The sequence below is a fragment of the Haliotis rubra genome, unplaced genomic scaffold (assembly GCF_003918875.1).
Source record: "Haliotis rubra isolate DU_JTF1 unplaced genomic scaffold, ASM391887v1 Scf888, whole genome shotgun sequence".
NCBI classification, from domain to species: domain Eukaryota; kingdom Metazoa; phylum Mollusca; class Gastropoda; order Lepetellida; family Haliotidae; genus Haliotis; species Haliotis rubra.
The window spans coordinates 1-23,610 of NW_025767621.1; the positions used below are offsets into that span (position 1 = coordinate 1).

At 42.0% G+C, this 23,610-nt stretch overlaps 2 protein-coding genes across 2 annotated transcripts; both read right to left on the minus strand.

Annotated features, from left to right (window-relative positions):
- Window positions 1–1,338: 1,338 nt before the first annotated feature.
- LOC124263515 (proline-rich protein 36-like) lies at window positions 1,339–2,817 on the minus strand. The gene has a single exon (XM_046698175.1). The coding sequence runs from the start codon at window positions 2,815–2,817 to the stop codon at window positions 1,339–1,341; it is 1,479 nt and encodes a 492-aa protein (XP_046554131.1).
- Window positions 2,818–4,240: 1,423 nt separating this feature from the next.
- Window positions 4,241–23,270, minus strand: LOC124263526 (carbonyl reductase [NADPH] 1-like). The gene is made up of 9 exons (XM_046698188.1): window positions 23,186–23,270; window positions 21,420–21,501; window positions 20,158–20,336; window positions 19,482–19,594; window positions 14,872–15,000; window positions 14,082–14,223; window positions 13,776–13,839; window positions 5,388–7,145; window positions 4,241–4,671 (listed from the first exon to the last, which is right to left on the minus strand). Exons 1-8 carry the CDS (start codon window positions 23,210–23,212, stop codon window positions 7,048–7,050), a joined length of 834 nt encoding a protein of 277 aa, XP_046554144.1. The 5' UTR covers window positions 23,213–23,270; the 3' UTR covers window positions 4,241–4,671; window positions 5,388–7,047.
- Window positions 23,271–23,610: the final 340 nt, after the last annotated feature.

Here is a 23,610-nt window from a genome sequence, read left to right on the forward strand (position 1 = left end):
TTCTAGGCAAGAGAGCAGCGAAGACAGGCTGAGAAGGAAGGAAGCAAAGCCTGAGGACCTGACCAGGACAGGTGAGAAAAGGAGACAGGTCGAGAAATAGCTGAGCGAAGTATAACGAGGAAGGACGCAGGGCGGTGAGAAGGGGAAGGAAGCATAACGAGGGCGGATGTAGGGGCAGAGAAAAGGGAGACAGGCTGAAAAGGGGAGGAAGTGTAACGTGAAGACGGCCATTGGGGCAGGTGAGAAAGGGGAGACAGGTCCGAGAAGGGAAAGGAAGAATAACCCGAGTGACGGACATAGGAGGCAGGTGAGGTGGACACACGGTGGGATGAGAACACAGTCCCTCGTGTCACCGCCAACATTAAAGATTAAAAAAAACACTTGAGGATGACACCCAACTCGAAATGCGCTCACAGCACAATATATCATGACAAGGCCGGACACTTCGGTGTACCTCACCCGCCTGCTTTGCCGATCGCTACGCTACCATCGCATGCAATCGTTTAAAACTTAGTGTAAACATAATCATGGATGATTGGCCTATCGATCACCACTCATGACACCTACTGACCCTTTTAGTGTTATTTCTGCAAGTCGACTGAAACCGATTTTTCCTTAACCCCTCAACCAAACGGTTGTCTTGACACAAATGGAGGACGATATGTCCAGACCAAACGGGGGTGTGGTCGGGGTAGGAACAGGTAGGGGAACGGGAGACACAGGAGGAGAAGAGGAAATAAGGAGTTGGGACAGGTGAGGAAACGGGAGACATAGCAGTAGAAGGGGAGTAAGGTTTTGGGAAGGAGGTTGGGACAGGTTAGGGAAACGGGAAACATGGGGGTTGGGAGTTTGGGGGAGGAGAAGTAAAGTATTGGGACGGGTAGGAGACATAGCAGTAGGAGAGGAAGGAAGTAAGGTGTTGCCACGTGGGTAGGGACAGGCGATGAACAGAGTGAGATAGGGGAGGAGAGAAGGTGTTTAAACGGGGGTTGGGACAGGTTAAGGGGAAACAGGGAGGAGAGAAGGTGTTTGGACGGGGGTTGGGACAGGTTGGGAAACGGGAGAGACAGGAGGATGAAAGGAAGAGAGAAGTAAGGTTGTGGGACAGGAATAGGGACAAGTAGGTAACAGGAGACATATCAGTAGGAGAGGAGGAGGGAATTAAAGTGTTAAAGAGGAGGATACGAGGTAAGAAAGGTGTTGGGGTAGATTGGGAAACGGGAGGGAAGTAAGGTGTTGGGACACGGGTTGGGACTGGGTCTCGGAAATCTGAAGAGGAGGAGCGAAGTAAAGTGGAGTGATGTGAGTTTGGGACAAGTGGGGGAAGGGGGTCTTTAGTTAGGAGGACATAGGGCAGAAGAGGGAGGGGAAGTAGGGAGGATGGAGGGAAGTAGGGATGGATGGAGGGGAAGTAGGGAGGATGGAGGGGAAGTAGGGAGGATGGAGGGGAAGTAGGGAGGATGGAGGGAGGAAGTAGGAGGATGGAGGGGAAATAGGAGGATGGAGGGAAGTAGGGAGGATGGAGGGGAAGTAGGGAGGATGGAGGGAAGAAGGAGGATGGAGGGAAGTAGGGAGGATGGAGGGAAGTAGGGAGGATGGAGGGGAAGTAGGAGAATGGAGGGAAGTAGGGAGGATGGAGGGGGAGTAGGGAGAATGGAGGGGGAGTAGGGAGGATGGAGGAAGTAGGAGGATGGAGGGAAAGTAGGGAGGATGGAGGGGAAGTAGGGAGGATGGAGAGGAAGTAGGGAGGATGGAGGGGAAATAGGAGGATGGAAGGGGAAGTAGGGAGGATGGAGGGGAAGTAGGAGGGATGGAGGGGAGTAGGGAGGATGGGGAGTAGGGAGGATGGAGGGGAAGTAGGAGGGATGGAGGGAATGTAGGGAAATAGGATGGAGGAGGGAGGATGGAGGGAAGTAGGGAGGATGGAGGGATGTAGGAGGGATGATAGGAGGTAGGAGGAATGAGGAGGAGGAGGATGGAAGTGAGGATGGAAGGAGGGAGGAAGGAGGGAGGGATGGAGGGAGGATGGAGGGAGGAGGAGAACGGGAAAAGTAGGGAAGGAGGGAGAGGGGAAGTAGGAGGATGGAGGGGAAGTAGGGAGGATTTGGAGGGGAAGTAGGGAGAATGGAGGAAGGAGGGATGAAGGGCAGGGAAGTAGGGAGGATGGAGGGGGAAAGTATGGAGGGGAAGTAGGGAGGATGGAGGGGGAAGTAGGGAGGATGGAGGGGGGAGGAGGGAGGATGGAGGGGAAGTAGGGAGGGATGGAGGGGGAGCAGGGAGGATGGAGGGGAAAGTAGGGAGGATGGAGGGGGAAGTAGGAGGGAGGGGAATGGGAAGGAGGAGGATGGAGGGGATGGTAGGGGAGGATGGAGGAAGTAGGAGGATTTGAGGGGAAAGTAAGGATGGTAGGGAAATTGAGGATGGAAGTAGAACGAGGGGGATGGAGAAGTAGGGAGGACGGAGGGATAAACAGACGGATGGAAGTAGGAGGATGGAGGGGAGGGATGTAGAAATGAGAGGGGAAAGTGGGAGGATGGAGGAAATGGTCAGGATGGAGTGTAGGTTAGGAGGAATGGAAGGGGAGGATAGAGGGGGAAGTAGGGCAGGATTGAGGGGAAGTAGGACGATCAGGAGGGAGGTATGGAGGAGATCTGAAGGGGATGGAGAACAGATTTGAGGGAGGATGGGGAATTGAAGGGGAGAAGAGAGCGGAGAGGGAAGTAGGGAGGATGGAAAGGGAGCAGTCAGGATTGCGTAAATAGGGAGGGATTGAAGGTTGTCAGATGGTGGAGGGAAGTAGGAGGATGGAGGATGCATGGGAAAAAAGTTGGCAAGATGGAAAATGAAAGCATGAAAAGTAGGTGAGGGGAGAACGGAAAAAGATTGGCATGGGGAGGTGGGGGGAAGGATGGATGACAGAGGGGGAAAGCAAAGAGGGTGGATCAGGGGACCTGAGAGGAGAACGTAAGAGGGAAGGGGGATGGAGATTGGAGCAGGGAGGATGGAGGGATGGAGGAAATAGGCATCAGAGGGAACGGAGGGAAGGGGGTTATCCGGTGGGGAAGGAGGGGAGGGACGAAGGGAAAGCAGGGAGGATGGGGAGAGGGGAAGGAGGGAGGGAGTGAGGATGCAGGGACGATGGAGGAAGTAGGAGGACGGAGGGAAGAAGGGGAAGACGGAGAGCAGCCACGAGATGAGGGAAGGGGAGAATAAAGGGATGATTAAAGGTATGAAAATATGATACAGGTTTTACATTGTACCAGATCTAGTCAATGTTTGTGTAGCTTAGTAACAAAGAGAGGAATACCTGAGGATAAGTCCTGTACCAGAGTACCAACCGAATGGACGTGCCATCTGTTGTCTCCAGACACTGTATTGTGTTAGTATTGCCTTGAACTCACTCTTGGATACAGTAATAAATGCTCATATAGCTTAATTTAATGTGTTATCAAATTATTTGCAAGTGTTCCTCAGAGTGACCCACCTTTCGTGTCCTGATCAGGAAACGTTATCCAGACACCAGTTCTTGTCGTAAGAATGCATTGGTTACATAATCTGCTAGGTATGACTATTACTTTATGGAGAATAAGCTGTTATCTGCGAAGTTGTGTATCATCATGGTTTGTCTGGTCTAGGTGTGATCACTTTACATGCCACAATGCTGACAACTCGCCTATTACCTAAATCACTCACCCATTGGTTTGAAAACCAATATATGTTGCATGTTTGTGTTGATACTCTCAAAGAACACCCATGGCCACACAGGCACTCGTAGGTTATGCATGTCTCTTGGTTTGGAATGGGATACTGAGGTACTCTCAAGTCTGTGTTGCTAAATACCTGAGGCAATAAAAGTACTATAATGCTATGGAAATGTGATACATGTACTCAAACTGTACGAAATATGCTCAAATAGTAACACAGAGAGCAGTACTTGAGGATAAGTCCTGCACCAGAGGACTATATATTGCCTTGAACTCACTCTTGGATACAGTAATAAATGCTCGGTAATAAAAGCTGCTTTCTTTGCAGATATATAATGATACGATGACAATATAAAACAATGTTAACAAAAGCGACTAGCGCATATACTGAATAACACTGCCATGGCAATGCTGCTTACTTCCCACAATTGCCAGTTGTAACTCATGTTTGGAAACATTGACAACTCTCCACTAAAATAGTTCCTCCACTAACAACAGAATTCAGCTCCAGTTGTTAAAATAAAACATAACTACTATTTAAACTGAAATGAGATATTTTATTAACAACAAATGTAGTCATAACGTAGAAACAGAAACATGTATTTCAGTTACATCATAACAAACAACCCCAAACCTCCAATCACTATTCACTCTTCAACCATTTGTGATGCTGCTGCTGAATAAACATGAAGATAGCCACTATACACAAGTCTATACCTACCTGTCCCCTCCACCTTACAGTATTTAGAAGAAATCCCTGGTGCCAGATGACAGACTGGAGCTGTACTCAGCCAAGAGAGCTTCCAGGTCCTCCAGGGAGTCCTGGGCTGGCTCCAGAGCGTCCTGGGGCTCCTCCAGTCTTGTCTGTTTTGCAGCTTGGGCCACCTCACTGTTGTCCTCTGGGCACTTCCTCTTGCGTGAGGGTGGGGACTCTTTGCTGGGTTCAGCAGTGGGTTTCCTCTTTTTCCTTAAAATAAGTTTAGTAAGGTAAAGATATTCCACATCATATTCATCATCAGAGCTAGGCTCAGCTTTGTCCATCGACTTGGTAGGATTTACATTTACTGTTGGGACATTGGTATCCGCTAATCTACAATGTTCTGATGCTGAAACAACCTTATCCTTTACATTCTTATCAGGGACAGGCAATGTCCTGGTCAAGACAGACTTTGGCTTTAAGTAAGCTTGATCAGCAGACAGTAACTCTTCAGCAAAACTAAGCTTACATGAGGACTTAATGATACCATTACCACCTGAGGGCTTAGTGACACGGTTCCCCAAAGGTCTGCTCTGGGTTTTGATATACTTAGCTCCAAGAGGCTGAGGCACAAAGTAGGGCTTGCTCTCAGGCTGATGCTTGCTCACTTTCTCTTTAGGAATGCGAGGCTGTGGTTGAGGTTTCGGCCTGAACGTTTTGGGCTTGCGTTTGCAGGGCTTGAGCTCAGATTTTTGCTTTGGATGGACTTGGGGTTTGGGATTGTTTGTTGTAGACATAGCTGGCTTGTCAACATGGGCTAGAGACTGGGGAGGAGGAACTGGACTGGGTAGGTCAAGTTGGGGCAGAACACAGGAGAAGGCCTATTGGGCAATACAGTAATGGTATCACTTTATGATAATGGAAGAATATCTTATAGTGTTTCGATTTTTTTCATCAAAAAAAAGAGAGAGAAAATACAACCATACCTGTGGTCTCATCAGCTGCAGGTGTTGTGCTGAACTTGACTGGCAGACAGGCATTGTCTCCCTATTACTACTCCAAGGTTGTGGCTGGACCATAGGAGCCTGGAGAGCACCAGGCTGAACTCCACAATGAAGGAGTCTTGGTTGTTGGTAGCCAGCACCCTGGGAGAAGCCAACTGGTATACCGGTTGGCATCCAGATAGTGTTGTTATCTATCAGACATCTTGTCCCATCCCCCCATCACCACTGTTGGCAGACCGGAGGGCAGTTGGGTCACAGACACTGTGACAGTGAATAGTTTACTAAACTGTGTAAACAGCAGATCTACAGACCTGTGCCAGTTATACTGAGCCACTTGACTTAATTTCCTTAGACTACATGTTATTTCAGTGTAGCATAAATAATTTTCCTGAAGTGAGTTTAGAATGGATCTTTGTAAAATTTGACAGGCAAATGTGAAATCATATCTGCTCTGCGCACATAATTTCAGTTCAATTTTTAGACCACTATCTAACTATAATGACATCATATTTATCAGCTTGGTATGGTTCCACAATGCACAATCCCACAGGCCGCCATGGTAAAGAAGTTCACGCCACTGTACATATGTTGATTAAATGGTTGCCATTCAATAAATAAGCAACGGAAAATTAAACAGAAATTATTTGATTGTAGGTAAGATGATTCCTCACAAATGTGCAAAATGTGACTTAGATCTTAAGAACATTAAATTCATGAAAATTGTTTATGCTACACTAAATTAACATGTAAGTCTTTGCAAATTACGTCAAGTGACCCAATATAACTGGCACGGGTCTGTAGTTAGCCATTTTGGCAATACTGAAGACAAATTACAAAGAAGTTTAATCCATAAAAATATCTTGGACATCAATGTACAACTTCTAAATGCCACTGAAAGACATCAAACTTCAAACTCTTCATAAGGTTCAAGTCGAAAATGTAGTGTGTTTTGTAGTTATATATACCGCTATATTTTAAAGTCCCTTAACGTTCATTGTGCGGGACCCATTGTGCTGAGATAAACTTTCTGTTATGTTGGTTAACTCAATAATATGTAATATATGACATTGATTATTGGAGGCTGGACACATCTACAACTGTTTGCATTGTAAACATTTTATAACAAATACAGGAGGCTTTGAAAATGACATGTCCGTGTACCTTCTGTGGCCAGATTCATTATTTTCTCCACCTCTTCAAGCTATACACACTTTAAGACTCGTATTTTTCACGATAAAACTGTGAAAACGTCTTTCTGTCAAAATGGCTGACAAAGACTCGATTATTTACAGACAGTCGCAATATAGCTGTAATATTGCAGCGCTAACCAACAATCAATCAATCACAATAATCTATCAAAAAGAGGTGGAGACGACACTTCCTCACTGGAAGCTTGTTGGCAGCCCATTGGTCCAGAGGTGGTTTTCACACTTGATCAAGAACAGCTACACTGGATATATGAGCACAACTAAGACAATAAGGAACTTACTGCATAAGTAAACTAAGTATACAACCAACTACTCCTCAAATGTGAATAATTTATGCAAAATTAGAGGATTATAAAAATTAAGACAAATCTACAAGACTTTCCAACGTTTCACTGACTGAGACCTGCACATGTTATCCATGTAAAATACTTTAATTATCCCCACTGCAGAATGGATCTGTCAGCAACGAAGTTGCCTTTAGGGGATGTGGTGTTCGGGGGCAAGAGTGCCAGATATACCATGGTGTCTGCACCTGGAACAAATATGTCTGGGATATGAATCCTTAAATCATAATGCAACAGACAACTATATTTTATTACAGTCATGTCAATCAAGTTTTATTGTCAATCTACATAAAGCAGTGATTCACAACATCAGCAACATTTGCAACTGATCATGTGGGTATCATCCAGGTGCACAAAAATAGACAAACACTGGGTAACTCAAGTATAGATGAGGAAACAAGCACTGAAGGACCATGATGTATTCTACATGTGGGCTTCTTTCCACAAAGCCATTGTAGCACTTTGACAGTCATAAATCTACGTTAAAGTATGGGCATTATCATCGTAGTGCTACGACAGTCATAAGTCTATGTTAAAGTATGGGTATTACGATCATCGAAGTGCTACGGCAGTCATAAGTCTATGTTAAAGTATGGGCATTACGATCATCCTAGTGCTATGACAGTCATAAATCTATGTTAAAGTATGAGCATTACAGTCATCGTAGTGCCACGACAGTCATAACTCTATGTTAAAGTATGGGCATTATGATCATCGTAGTGCTATGACAGTCATAAATCTATGTAAAAGTATGGGCATTATGATCATCGTAGTGCTATGACAGTCATAACTCTATGTAAAAGTATGAGCATTATGATCATCGTAGTGCTATGACAGTCATAACTCTATGTTAAAGTATGGGCATTATGATCATCGTAGTGCTACAACAGTCATAAATCTATGTTAAAGTATGGGCATTACGATCATCGTAGTGCTACGACAGTCATAAGTCTATGATACAGTATGGGCTTTACGATCATCGTAGTGCTACGACAGTCATAGGTCTATTAAAGTATGGGTATTACAATCATCCTTGTGCTACAACAGTCATAAATCTATGTTAAAGTATGGGCATTACGATCATCGTAGTGCTACAACAGTCATAAGTCTATGATAAATTATTGGCTTTACGATCATCCTAGTGCTACAACAGTCATAGGTCTATAATTAAATTTTTATTGTGTTCATTAAAATTCTGGCAATCTGATTGGTTAACTGGGAACATTTCTTTTGATTTCATTTCCCAATGAATCTAAAAAAATAAGCCACGCCCACCGAACCGGACTACTTTCGGACCTGAGGAATGTCGGGGAATACCTTTACACAGCGAGGGAATTCCCTTGCACTCGGGTACCTTAATGAACTTTGGATAAACATTGAAGTGATACATTGTGGTTAACATAAACAAATAACTCAAAATTATCCGTGAACGTTAATAAAGTGTTTATTTAATAAAAAAGTGTTTGTCATAATACATTATTTGACTGGTTACTGTGGTTACCACGCAGTCAACGAACGGTCGTCTGCAACTTGTCTTGTTTACATTCCAACAAGATGGCCAATTCCAGAACGGAAGTTTCGATCTGGGGAATTTTGAGTCGATTTTCGAAGATCAATCTACCGAAACGTTGCAACTCTTAGCACAGATAACATTGATTTTCTGGATGATTTAGACCTGGAAGAAATTGAAAGTTTGTTAGAGATAACAGCATCAACCAGATCTACAAAAACATCGGCAAATCACGAGATGACTAGTGCAATGCAAGTCGATGATAAGCCATCCCAAACACATCGTTTCAAACGCTTTATCAAATAATGATTTACTTCGAATGGATGACTACAGACAATCAACATCCACAAAAAGAAACACAAAATGGGGTGTTAAACTATTCCAAGGTAGATATACACAATTCATATAAATATTATTTTCAAATTCCATCCTAATATTTTTTCTCAAAGCGAAAGACCGCTCATCAGCACAAAGTTGTATTTTTAAAAATGGAACAATTATCAGAATGAGATTAAATTATGTAGATCTAACCGAGAAAAAAATGATTTGCTATAAAGTTACCTAGTTCAAAGTTTACATAGTTGGGTCTGTCATAGTCAGGTTTCTAGATATTGTTTTCGTTCTGTTTATTTAGATTGGTTGTTCGAGGCGAGGGAGGACTGTGGATTTTTCAACAATTACACCAGAGGAACTTAACACAAAGTTGAGATTTTTCTACACTGAGGCACAGCCTAAAACCAGGAAACAAGATGTGAAAATATGCCGGCTGCACATGCTGCCGTAGTATCACAAGAACACTTTAAAAAATGTTTGTTCTGCCCTGAAAGACACTTAAATGATATCGGGAGAGATATTGACATTGTAAGAGATAAGCAGTTTAAGTCTGCAAATGATATGCTTGATGCCAAATTAAAGTACAATGTACAACATGGCTTGTCACGCCCCACACAACATAAATCAATCATTGAAACAAGTGATCTGATGAAAATTAGCACTTATCTGCATTCGCATCCAATCCTGTTATCCTCCGGTACAAAGTATGGTGCGACTTGGCCATCCATTTTGTAAGTCGTGGTCTTGAATTTCACCAGCAGCTTACGCCCACATCCTTTGAATTTGCGGTGTAGATGATAGCAATGTTGAATATGTCACACTGTCCCACCTAAACTTAAAACAAAAACATCCAGGGTGGTCTCAGCAGCGATGAAGCGCAAAGTTTACAAACAGATGTGCACGACGAATGATATAAACCAATGTCCCGTCAATGCACTTCGCCAGCTTCCTTGACAAAAGTGACCCAAATGCCGGATCACTTTTTTTCGCGACTGTAATAAAGATGCACTTAGTTCTCCAGACGCACACAACATTTGGCATACAGCAACCCCAGTCAAAAAATACCAGTTCACTCGTTTCATGTCTGACTTATGTCGCAATGCCCAATGTAGTCAGTCATACACTGCTCATTGCCTTCGCCAATACAGCAATCCAAGCCATGAGTGACGCTGGCTTTGAACTTCGTCACATAATGTTTATGAGTGGCCATAGGAATGAAAGTTCCGCGGCGTAGTTATAGTCGCCACACAACGACTACTCAAAACTAAGAATTAATGGCGAGACGCTTTCCGCCATTGTAATTGCCTCGACAGAGCATGCGCACGCTGGAATATCAGTTCATGGCATCCCAGTCACATCACAGCCTCTTTCCACTTGCTGTAAATACTGCTGCCACTAACAATCTAAGTTCCACTAACTTCATGTCATCGGCTTCATTTCCAATTCTCACTTTTCAAACTGTGTCTTTCAGTTCGCTGGTAATAATTCAAATGTTTGAACTTGAAACTTTGCGCTACCGCATGCGCCACGCGGTGTCTTGTTCCGCTTCTGCTCGCAAACCTCGATGTTAGCTTGGTTGATTGACAGCTGTTTGGGGGTGCTCTATGCTGATTGGCTAATGGTTTGGTAGGTGTGTCATTTTATGTAAATGAGTCACCTGAGTCATGTCAGCCATTACCAACGGTCTTACACCTAAAATGTTAATCGATAAATCGGTGGTAACAAAGATATCTGTTTAGATGAATTTGATTGTGTTTAAATAAAATATTTTTGAAAGCCTATAGTATTTGTTGTTGTATTTAATTATAAGGATTGACTGTGTATTTCTTTCGTTGCATTGAGGTATGAAAACGCGGTACGCGGATTCATACAGTTTGCACATTGGTTTTTAGTTTCATACCTCAATGCAACGAAAGAAATACACAGTCAATCCTTAAATGTTAAAGTATGGGCATTACAATCATCGTGGTGCTATGACAGTCATAACTCTATGTTAAAGTATGGGCATTACGATCATCATAGTGCTTCGACAGTCATAAGTCTATGATAAAGTATGGACTTTACGATCATCGTAGAGCTGCGACAGTCTTAAGTCTATGTTAAAGTATGGGCATTACGATCATCGTAGTGCTACGACAGTCATAGGTCTATTAAAGTATGGGCATTAATTTATCATCCTCATCCTAGTGCTACAACAGTCATAAATCTATGTTAAAGAATATGGGCATTACAATCATCGAGTGCTACAACAGTCATAAAGTCTATGTTAAAGTATGGGCATTATGATCATCGTAGCGCTGCAACAGTCATAAATCTATGTTAAAGTATGGGCATTATGATCATCGTAGTGCTACAACAGTCATAACTCTATGTTAAAGTATGGGCATTATGATCATCGTAGTGCTACGACAGTCATAACTCTATGTTAAAAGTATGGGCATTATGATCGATCATTGGTGCTACAACAGTCATAACTCTATGTTAAAGTATGGGCATTTATGATCATCGTAGTGCTATGACAGTCATAACTCTATGTTAAAAGTATGGGCATTATGATCATCGTAGTGCTATAGTCATAACTCTATGTTAAAGTATGGGCATTATGATCATGGTGAGTGCTGCCTTGTAGTCATAACTCTATGTTAAAGTATGGGCATTATGATCATCGTGAATTATGCTACGACAGTCATAACTCTATGTTAAAGTATGGGCATTATGATCATCGTGGTGCTATGACAGTCATAACTCTATGTAAAAAGTATGGGCATTATGATCATCGAAAGTGCTAGCAGTCATAACTCTATGTTAAAGTATGGGCATTATGATCATCGGTAGTGCTATGACAGTCATAACTCTATGTAAAAGTATGGGCATTATGATCATGCGTAGTGCTACTACAGTCATAACTCTATGTTAAAAGTATGGGCATTATGATCATGCATTAGTGCTGGCGACAGTCATAACTCTATGTTAAAGTATGGGCATTATGATCAACGATAGTAGCTACAACAGTCATAACTCTATGTTAAAGTATGGGCATTATGATCATCGTGAGTGCTACAACAGTCATAACTCTATGTAAAAAGTATGGGCATTATGATCATCATGAGTGCTGCACCGACAGTCATAACTCTATGTTAAAAGTATGGGCATTATGATCATCCTAGTGCTACAACAGTCATAACTCTATGTTAAAGTATGGGCATTATGATCATCGTAGTGCTATGACAGTCATAACTCTATGTTAAAGTATGGGCATTATGATCATCGTAGTGCTATGACAGTCATAACTCTATGTTAAAGTATGGGCATTATGATCATGTTAGTGCTAATGATGATGGAAATTGCTATGATGTTAAAGTATGGGCATTATGATCATCATAGTGCTATGACAGTCATAACTCTATGTTAAAAAGTATGGGCATTATGATCATCGTAGTGCTAGGTGACAGTCATAACTCTATGTAAAAGTATGGGCATTATGATCATCGTGCAGTGCTATGACAGTCATAACTCTATGTAAAGTATGGGCATTATGATCATCGTTGTGCTATGACAGTCATAAATCTATGTAAAAGCATGGGCATTATGATCATCCTAGTGCTACAACAGTCATAACTCTATGTTAAAGTATGGGCATTATGATCATCGTAGTGCTAAGACAGTCATAACTCTCTATTTAAAGTATGGGCATTACGATCATCCTAGTGCTACAACAGTCATAACTCCTATGTTAAAGTATGGGCATTATGATCATCGTGAGTGCTATGACAGTCATAACTCTATGTATGGGCATTATGATCATGTCGTATTAGTGCTAATGCACAGTCATAAGTCTACATGTTAAAAGTATGGGGCATTATTATCATCGTGGTGCTACGACAGTCATAACTCTATGTTAAAGTATGGGCATTACGATCATCGTGAGTGCTACGACAGTCATAACTCTATGTTAAAGTATGGGCATTATGATCATCCGTTAGGTGCTCGACAGTCATAACTCTATGTTAAAAGTATACCGGGCATTACAATCATCGTAGTGCTATGACAGTCATAACTCTATGTTAAAGTATGGGCATTATGATCATCGTAGTGCTATGACAGTCATAACTCTATGTAAAAGTATGGGCATTATGATCATCGTAGTGCTATGACAGTCATAACTCTATGTAAAAGTATGAGCATTATGATCATCGTAGTGCTATGACAGTCATAAATCTATGTTAAAGTATGGGCATTATGATCATCGTAGTGCTACAACAGTCATAGGTCTATTAAAGTATGGGTATTACGATCATCCTAGTGCTACAACAGTCATAAATCTATGTAAAAGTATGGGCATTACGATCATCCTAGTGCAACAACAGTCATAACTCTATGTAAAAGTATGAGCATTATGATCATCGTAGTGCTACAACATTCATAGGTCTATTAAAGTATGGGTATTACGATCATCCTAGTGCTACAACAGTCATAAATCTATGTAAAAGTATGAGGCATTCACGATCATGCGGTAAAACAACAGTATAGGTCTATTAAAGTATGGGCATTACGATCATCCTAGTGCTACAACAGTCATAAGTCTATTAAAGTATGGGCATTACGATCATCCTAGTGCTACAACAGTCATAACTCTATGTTAAAGTATGAGCATTATGATCATCGTAGTGCTATGACAGTCATAAATCTATGTTAAAGTATGGGCATTACGATCATCGTAGTGCTACGACAGTCATAAGTCTATGTTAAAGTATGGACATTACGATCATCCTAGTGCTATGACAGTCATAAATCTATGTTAAAGTATGAGCATTACGATCATCGTAGTGCCATGTCACCTTGTGGAATGGACCACAAGCACTGAGGCAACAAGCCCCAGGTATCCTTGTATTAGTTCATGTGTGGATTAACACAGGAAGATGAGCCATGTATTTTGTACATTGTTATATTCTTGCAACAAGTCTCCATAACTCACCTTCATCAATATTCCTTGGGCCTGTATGACTCGACATATCTGTTTGTACATGGCCAGGACAGCACTGGGAATGGGACAAAAAGACATCATCATCATCATCATCATCATCATCATCGTCATCATCATCGTAATATTCTACAGGAGGTAGAGAGCTCACCTTTGTCAATACTGTGAATGAGAGCCTACAAAGTACAAAGATCACTGATTTCTGTAAGCTCGATTGTAAATATCGATTGTCACTGAAGTTCATGTATGGAGGGAGGTATTGCATCTAAGTAAGAGATCTGATTATACTAATTCACTTACTGAGTTGATGACAATGTCCTCTCTCGGGTCCTTCCTGATGTCTCTATCCTGAATGACAGTCATGAAGTTCTTCCCGATCTTGGAGGTACCATACGCTGACTTTGGAAACCCCTCTTCAAGATGTCTACCTGCCTTCGCAGCACTAACAATGTACAATACATCAATGAAAGTGCTGTAAACCAAACTTATTCCTGACACAATATCGGTAACGCCGATATGGACTAACATGTCTGTTTATTCCAGTAGTTGGCTTGCCAATGAACAACCACATCATCCATGTTCATCATATTACACACTGATGTCATAATGTCATGGACTTCACACCCAGTTTGTTTATGGTTGTGATATTTCATAAGATTTTATATATTTCTATTCTAGGAAGTTGGCCTCAAACTCCAACCCTCTTAGTCACTTCAAAACATTGTTGTTCACAGCTTACAGAGCAGAAAGTCTAAAATGACTATGACATATATCACACTGCCATACTAAAGACACATGGCTTTCTAAAACCAAAAATATTTGAAAACAGTTTCAGCTCGATTTTATGGTCAGAAAACGCTGGACATATCAAGTCTTAAAAAAAATCATTTTCGGTTAAGTACTGAAAGAATACAATATATTCAATAAGAAATTACGAGCTACTGTTGTCATTGTTTATTTATTTGTTTTGTTTAAAGCTTCAATACACAATATTCCAGTTATACGATGACAAACAATATAATCAACATGAAAATATTCAGAGCCACTGTTGCCATTGATTCACTGTTGAGTACATACATAGCTGACTTACTCTACAAACTCTTGCATGATCTTCTCCAGTCCTTCCATTGTGAGGGTAGGGTCCTTGAAGCGACCTTGAACGGCAGGGGAACACTGATCGATAGCTGTGTAAGCTAGCACGCTGGACACAGAAACAGCCCTGGCATAACATAATCAGCATGTTTCACAGTAGGTATATGCCCCTCCCAGGATTACAGGAGTAAAGTAAACATATGGAAAAGAACAAAGTTTCACCTCTCTTGGACCTGCAGCCTTGTCCAGAGTAATGGCAGGATTAGGTTATGTATTGAATATAATTTCCTTCAGCAATACTGCAGCTGTTTGATCATGAGTCAGGATCAAACAAACACTGATCAAATCCTTACCAACACTGGAGTATGATGTATTTAACCAAGTGACCACCATTTAATGACCTTTGTTGACCACTACTACCAGGTATATTGTAGCCCCCGGATCCCCAGATGGTTCATACTCTCCTTGCTCATCCCCATACTCAGTATCCATCCCTGCAGGTTTCCTAGGCTACTGGTAGAGGTGTTGACACAAAATAACAAACCCTTTAAGTGTTTCATACCTCACTGACTAGTGGACTAAAGTGCCGATGTTCAGTCCTGGTGCATATTGTACTCATGCTACTAGTCCAGCAGATAAGTGACCAAATTGTGCACTTTGTGTTACAAGCATGAAATTTGGCATGATTGTAGCTTATACACTTCTTATTAAATAAAGATCGAGAGGCCTCGCAGATTTTTTATATTGTTCATAGTTTTGTGGGAAAAAGTGAAAAATAATCATTTTTCTACTATTTTCATCATAACTTCTTTTAACATTCTCCAATTCTCATAAGTCATATATCAAATTGTAGGAAATTTATAGCTGATCATTTTCCATCTATACATCTATTTTATCTTTAATGGTGGTCTACAGAAGTGAATATAATATATATCATGACTACCCATAAAATAAGTATACACATAAATAAAATAACTTTTACCCCAAATATTATGAAAAATATAAAAAATCTGCGAGGCCTCTCTATCTTTATTTAATAAGAAGGGTATAAGCTACAATCATGCAAAATTTCATGTTTGTAACACAAAGTGCACAATTCAGTGAAAAAACTGCACTTATCTGCTGGGCTGCCAAGTAATATGACACTGAATAAACTTACATTCTTCAGAACATTGTGAATACACCCTGATAGAACAGATGTCTGATATGAGCAGGTACTTGTCTATGCATCTACTAGTGTTTGATTCCACCAGGTGCTTGTCAACTGCATCTACGTATACCAGTGTCTCATGTGACCAGGTGCTTGTCTACTGCATGTAACAATGTCTGATGTGACCAGGTGCTTGTCTATGTATCTACCAGTGTCTGATGTGACCAGGTGCTTGTCTACTGCATGTAACAATGTCTGATGTCACCAGGTGCTTGTCTAATGCATCCACGAGTGTCTGATGTCACCAGGTACTTGTCTAATGCATCCACCAGTGTCTGATGTCACCAGGTGCTTGTCTAATGCATCCACCAATGTCTGATGTCACCAGGTGCTTGTCTACTACATGTAACAATGTCTGATGTCACCAGGTGCTTGTCTAATGCATCTACCAATGTCTGATGTCACCAGGTGCTTGTCTAATGCATCCACCAGTGTCTGATGTCACCAGGTGCTTGTCTAATGCATCCACCAGTGTCTGATGTGACCAGGTGCTTGTCTACTGCATCCACCAATGTCTGATGTGACCAGGTGCTTGTCTACTACATGTAACAATGTCTGATGTGACCAGGTACTTGTCTATGTATCTACCAGTGTCTGATGTGACCAGGTGCTTGTCTAATGCATCTACCAGTGTCTGATGTGACCAGGTGCTTGTCTAATGCATCCACCAGTGTCTGATGTCACCAGGTGCTTGTCTACTGCATGTAACAATGTCTGATGTCACCAGGTGCTTGTCTAATGCATCCACCAGTGTCTGATGTGACCAGGTGCTTCTCTAATGCATCAACCAATGTCTGATGTCACCAGGTGCTTGTCTAATGCATCCACCAGTGTCTGATTGTGTCACCAGGTACTTGTCTACTGCATCCACCAGTGTCTGATGTGACCAGGTGCTTGTCTAATGCATCCACCAGTGTCTGATGTGACCAGGTACTTGTCTATGTATCTACCACTGTGTGATGTTACCAGGTACTTGTCTAAGTATCTATCAGTGTCTGATGTGACCAGGTACTTGTCTACATGCATCCATGTCTGATGTCTGATGTGACCAGGTGCTTGTCTACTACATGTAACAATGTCTGATGTCACCAGGTGCTTGTCTATGTATCTACCAGTGTCTGATGTGACCAGGTGCTTGTTTATGTATCTACCAGTGTCTGATGTCACCAGGTGCTTGTCTAATGCATCCACCAGTGTCTGATGTGACCAGGTGCTTGTCTATGTATCTACCAGTGTCTGATGTGACCAGGTGCTTGTCTACTGCATCCACCAGTGTCTGATGTGACCAGGTGCTTGTCTACTACATGTAACAATGTCTGATGTCACCAGGTGCTTGTCTACTGTATGTAACAATGTCTGATGTCACCAGGTGCTTGTCTAATGCATCCACCAATGTCTGATGTGACCAGGTCCTTTGTCTATGCATCCACCAGTGTCTGATGTGACCAGGTGCTTGTCTACTATGTAACAATGTCTGATGTGACCAGGTGTTGTCTGATGTGACAAGGTGCTTGACCGAGGTCTAATGCATCCACCAATGTCTGATGTGACCAGGTGCTTGTCTACTGCATGTAACCAATGTCTGATGTGACCAGGTGCTTGTCTAATGCATGCAACCAATGTCTGATGTGACCAGGTGCTTGTCTACTGCATGTAACAATGTCTGATGTCACCAGGTACTTGTCTACTGCATGTAACAATGTCTGATGTGACCAGGTGCTTGTCTACTACATGTAACAATGTCTGATGTCACCAGGTGCTTGTCTAATGCATGTACCAATGTCTGATGTCACCAGGTGCTTGTCTACTGCATCCAACAATGTCTGATGTCACCAGGTACTTGTCTAATGCATCCACCAGTGTCTGATGTGACCAGGTGCTTCTCTACTGCATGTAACAATGTCTGATGTCACCAGGTGCTTGTCTAATGCATCCACCAGTGTCTGATGTAACCAGGTACTTGTCTACTGCATCCACCAGTGTCTGATGTCACCAGGTGCTTGTCTAATGCATCCACCAGTGTCTGATGTGACCAGGTACTTGTCTATGTATCTACCACTGTGTGATGTTACCAGGTACTTGTCTAAGTATCTATCAGTGTCTGATGTGACCAGGTACTTGTCTACTGCATCCACCAGTGTCTGATGTCACCAGGTGCTTGTCTACTACATGTAACAATGTCTGATGTCACCAGGTGCTTGTCTATGTATCTACCAGTGTCTGATGTGACCAGGTGCTTGTTTATGTATCTACCAGTGTCTGATGTCACCAGGTGCTTGTCTAATGCATCCACCAGTGTCTGATGTGACCAGGTGCTTGTCTATGTATCTACCAGTGTCTGATGTGACCAGGTGCTTGTCTATGCATCCACCAGTGTCTGATGTGACCAGGTGCTTGTCTATGTATCTACCAGTGTCTGATGTGACCAGGTGCTTGTCTAATGTATCTACCAGTGTCTGATGTCACCAGGTGCTTGTCTAATGCATCCACCAGTGTCTGATGTGACCAGGTGCTTGTCTATGCATCCACCAGTGTCTGATGTGACCAGGTGCTTGTCTATGTATCTACCAGTGTCTGATGTGACCAGGTGCTTGTCTATGCATCCACCAGTGTCTGATGTGACCAGGTGCTTGTCTAATGCATCCACCAGTGTCTGATGTGACCAGGTGCTTGTCTATGCATCCACCAGTGTCTGATGTGACCAGGTGCTTGTCTATGTATCTACCAGTGTCTGATGTGACCAGGTGCTTGTCTACTGCATCCACCAGTGTCTGATGTGACCAGGTGCTTGTCTATGTATCTACCAGTGTCTGATGTGACCAGGTGCTTGTCTAATGCATCCACCAGTGTCTGATGTGACCAGGTGCTTGTCTATGCATCCACCAGTGTCTGATGTCACCAGGTGCTTGTCTATGCATCCACCAGTGTCTGATGTGACCAGGTGCTTGTCTATGTATCTACCAGTGTCTGATGTGACCAGGTGCTTGTCTATGTATCTACCAATGTCTGATGTGACCAGGTGCTTGTCTATGTATCTACCAGTGTCTGATGTGACCAGGTGCTTGTCTACTGCATGTAACAGTGTCTGATGTGACCAGGTGCTTGTCTACTGCATGTAACAATGTCTGATGTGACCAGGTGCTTGTCTATGTATCTACCAGTGTCTGATGTGACCAGGTGCTTGTCTATGCATCCACCAGTGTCTGATGTGACCAGGTGCTTGTCTATGCATCTACCAATGTCTGATGTGACCAGGTGCTTGTCTATGTATCTACCAGTGTCTGATGTCACCAGGTGCTTGTCTATGCATCCACCAGTGTCTGATGTGACCAGGTGCTTGTCTATGCATCCACCAGTGTCTGATGTCACCAGGTACTTGTCTATGTATCTACCAGTACCTGGCATGTGGTCTGAGGAGAGGGAACAGTATACGAGAAGTAAGCAGGGTGGCCCAGAAGTTGGTTTTACAGGTAAATTCAGCTTGCTCAGCAAACGGTGCTGGGTCAGCATTCTGGAATAGGAAACATTTACAGTCATCCTCTGAAAAGATTTACAGTCCTCCCGTGACATGAACAGTACAATTTCTCAAAACCAGTAAAAGGCATACCATAGTATCATGATTCTGTAACTTTAGCTGTACTTAAAACGCGTAAAAACAACTCTAAAACAGCTTTCTGACTGAGCATCTGAGAATGATCACAGTTTACTTAATCAACACAAGGTAAGCAGCTTTGGCATGGATTTCGACTTCCATTTCCAATTTAAATGCTTCATTATCTGCAAATTGTGTCAACAAGATGGAAGGAGCACCGATCTTATTTCTTGATTGGTCAAGAGGAGGCGAAATTGGACTGAGGAGGAGAGGCTGCCATTTGTGGAGGAGGTGCATCAGAAACACAATCACATACTTGCAAAATCCAAAGGGTGTGACCTGGGCATGAGATATCTTCTGCAAATGGGGGTTAAGCTTTTTTCTGCAAGTCTTTGGTTACAGCACCTTCCTCAAGTCCATTTTCAAAAGATCAAAGCGCTCTGCTCATTTTTTTGACTTGTCACAGAAGTATATTATTTTACCCTGTATGCAATTCCAGCATTGTTGACCAGAACATCTAATCCCCCGTAAGTGGACAGTAGGAAGGACTTCAGCCGTTCGATGCTTGACTGGTCATTGATGTCCAGTTGATGGAACTTGGGCTGGAGGCCTTCCTTGTTTAGGTCAGCAATGGCGGCCTGGCCACGACCTTCATCCCGAGCTGCAAGGTACAACAATATGAAGATGGATATAACCTTGAAACTCGGCATGGCGCTGACTAACCTTCGCTCATCATTAGAGTTAATTTGGATCCGAACTCACAACTATGTAATTCTTGGGATTCTTGCAAAAATAGAGAGATTCAAAATGTGCAACCTTAGACAACTGTCCTCAATAACAGAATCTACATATGACATTCAAGCACACTTGATGGTCTCCATCCACTGAAGTGGACTGAAGTCCTAGAAACTCTCAGGAATCAAGCTGCCAAACATGGTCACCCATCCAAGGACTCTCTACACCCAATGCTGCATAACTTCAACTGATTTGTGACCTGAGCTCTATGCACATGACCACATATTTCTCTCACACACCAACACATTGCTATGTTTGAAATATAATGAAACATCTTAACACCAGCCTTCAATCCTGGTTACACACCACCATACTGGTGTCTTTATAAGAAACCCATGAGAGAAGATGGCGTTCTTGGAGACAACAGGGCCTGGTTGAGAAATCCACTGGAAATGAGGGCTGGCTAAAACGATTGCTTATAAAATATATCGCCAATGAGAATTCAATATATAATGGTCATCAATAATATCATACAATAACTACTGACATGAAACAAAGATGTAACTTACACACACAGTAAACACATTTATGTCTTTATTCATGCACTGCTTCTAACGTATGTTCAGGACACTGTTTTTGGTGGTAACCAATGCATAAATGTCACCATTCACCAGTGACCTGAAATACGCTGACTTCTTTCACACATTTCTGGCATGTTTGCTCAAACAGGGGTGGAAATAACTCTAAAATTGCTAGTGTCCTCCGGTACAGTGGAACATGTAAACTCACTTGCCCTGATAATTTTTCCACTATACCGGCCGATTTTTCTGTTCATTTTTTAAATAAACAACACAATTAACATTGGAAAGTCAACTGGACACTGGTACAGCGTGATATACAAATTTGCTTGCCCGACAGAAAAAACACTGGACTGAGTTACTTAGCGATTATCGATCTCTATAAGTTACATCGACAACCAGCCCTACATGACATACATTGGACTAGTTACCTGTCAGGAAGACATCACCATCAAAGCTTTTACACAGCCCTCTCACAACAGCAAACCCAATGCCCTTGTTGGACCCCGTCACCTGGAACACAGAACACATCTTACCTCAGTCTAGGTCCACAGTACCCCATGTTATACTGGGTCCACCTCGGACCCTCAGGTCTTAGGTTAGAATAAGTCAATTGTAACTCAGTTAGAATAGGTCAACTGAACCCTGGTTTGACTAGGTTCACCTGTACCCTGGTGTTAGACAGAGTCCGTCTCTAACCTTCAGGGATATTTCCAAATAAAAGGATCTGATTTTGATCAATTACCCAGCAGTACAAGCATTTTCAGATTTCTGATGCATCGATGGTGTGTTGACTGATCTGATGTTGATCACATTTCAGTGTTTCGTATCTTCATTTTTAATCATGTTATTTAATCATGTCATCTCAATTGACCTATAATATTAAAAACACAAATCTGATATATTTGAAGCTGTAAATGTATTCAATCCCATTTTGCCATTGCTATAATTTGAAAAAACACACACCTACATGAATATTTTCCTACAAGTTTTTACTGTAGCACACAGCAAATGCTTGCATGCATTATATATGCTACTAAGAAGTTCCGTCGGTATGCTTAAAACAGTGGCGACATTTTAGCAACTAAATAACATACAATACAACCATACTACTACCTTGTCCTCATCCATGCTTGGTGGCATAAACCTACACCTGCTCATTTGTCATCATTCACTACGTTAATGAATTCATAACCAGCATAATCAGTGGTAACTCAGATTAACTGACAAAGGTTCCATCTAACATTTCTCGTGTCTTGGGCAGTTACTCAGCCTTATAAATTCAGGTCTTATGTGGTAAGTATAATGCGTGCTATGTAATAGGCACTTGGAAGAAAGAGGACTCATTTCACGAGTTAAAAAAACACATGGATCAAAGGTTTAACTGATAATATGTTGATATGTATGTAGGTCTACTAATGCAGACAGAAAACTAACAAATTAAAGTAGCCATCTGGCTAGCAATTCTCGAAACATTCGTAGCCCTAAGAATTCTTAACTTTGATCATATGGGATTAAGAAGTTTGTATGGCTACGAGCATTTTGAGAATAGCTAGTGAGGATATTATTTATACACTAAATCTTTATTTGAATGTCTGCATTTTGTTTTGTTTCATTTGTTGTAGTATTCAACAGAATCAGTCTACTTTCAATCGTAGTACTCTCATTCACTGGGAGATGAAATTAAACTTTAAATTGTTTAAATTGTCCCGGACAATTGTTCCGGATCAGTAGCCCTTTATAATCCGAACTCAAGGTTATAATCCGACCTCAAATCTAACACTGTCAACAAACGTAAGTGGCAGAAACGACTTTTTTTCAGAACATGAAGCTCACACAACCTCTAGAGAAGTTCTTATGACCTGACAAGTTTGGGTTTTGGGGGGTGTTTTAACGCAAGTTTTCCATCTCGATCAATGCCAGATGTAAGCTGGTTCCCGGCTCCCTTTGCGCGCGCTAACGTTCGACAAAGCTAGGTATGCGAGACGGGGCCCAGCTTATGCCAGATGCGGTTAATGTCAGCTCCTCTTCGACGCGTGCTACTCTAAATGCATAGCGCAGTGGACGCGGTATCGCTGCGCGGAGCTTCTTAACCCCACCCATGGCTAATAATGACAAAATACTCTTGATTTATATGAGTGGAAACTGTCAACAATCCATGATACTTGCTAAAGTATAAAAAGTTATCGGAGCTTACCACTGCAGCCTTCCTGATACTGGCCATGACCTCTACTTTCTTGACACTGAAGCAAATAACACCACGCCGACGAGGGTCAAAATTCAGAGTTGAAAAGTTGGATTGTGGGTCACAAATTTCTAAAAGGTCGTTTCGTAGTTAAGGTCATATTACATCGGCAGGTGAGAAAACGGTGTAATAATACAAAATTATATTACTGTATAGTAATAGTGTTATATAAGGGTCACAAACAAATATTACAAGGATGAAATACCAGTACCGCACTGGGAGAATTGATGACTGACTGAGTGAGTTTAGTTTTACGCCGCTTTTAGCAATATTCCAGCAATATCACGGCGGTAGAATTGATGACAATAGAATATGAGTTATTGTTTAATTATATCAGAGACAATGTAAATTTTAAGAGTCTGTAGATAATATAATTT

What these genes read in the sequence shown, in the direction of transcription:
- LOC124263515 (XM_046698175.1), bottom strand. Translation starts at nt 2,817, where the DNA reads ATGCATCCTCCATCCTCCTACTTCCCTCCACCATCTGACAACCTTCAA.
- LOC124263526 (XM_046698188.1), bottom strand. Translation starts at nt 23,212, where the DNA reads ATGGCCAGTATCAGGAAGGCTGCAGTG. An exon ending in ATCATGCAAGAGTTTGTAGA is followed by an intron (nt 14,224 to 14,871) that starts GTAAGTCAGCTA and finishes GTACATTGTTAG; the next exon opens with TGCTGCGAAGGCAGGTAGAC. An exon ending in AGGACATTGTCATCAACTCA is followed by an intron (nt 13,840 to 14,081) that starts GTAAGTGAATTA and finishes TCCCATTCCCAG; the next exon opens with TGCTGTCCTGGCCATGTACA.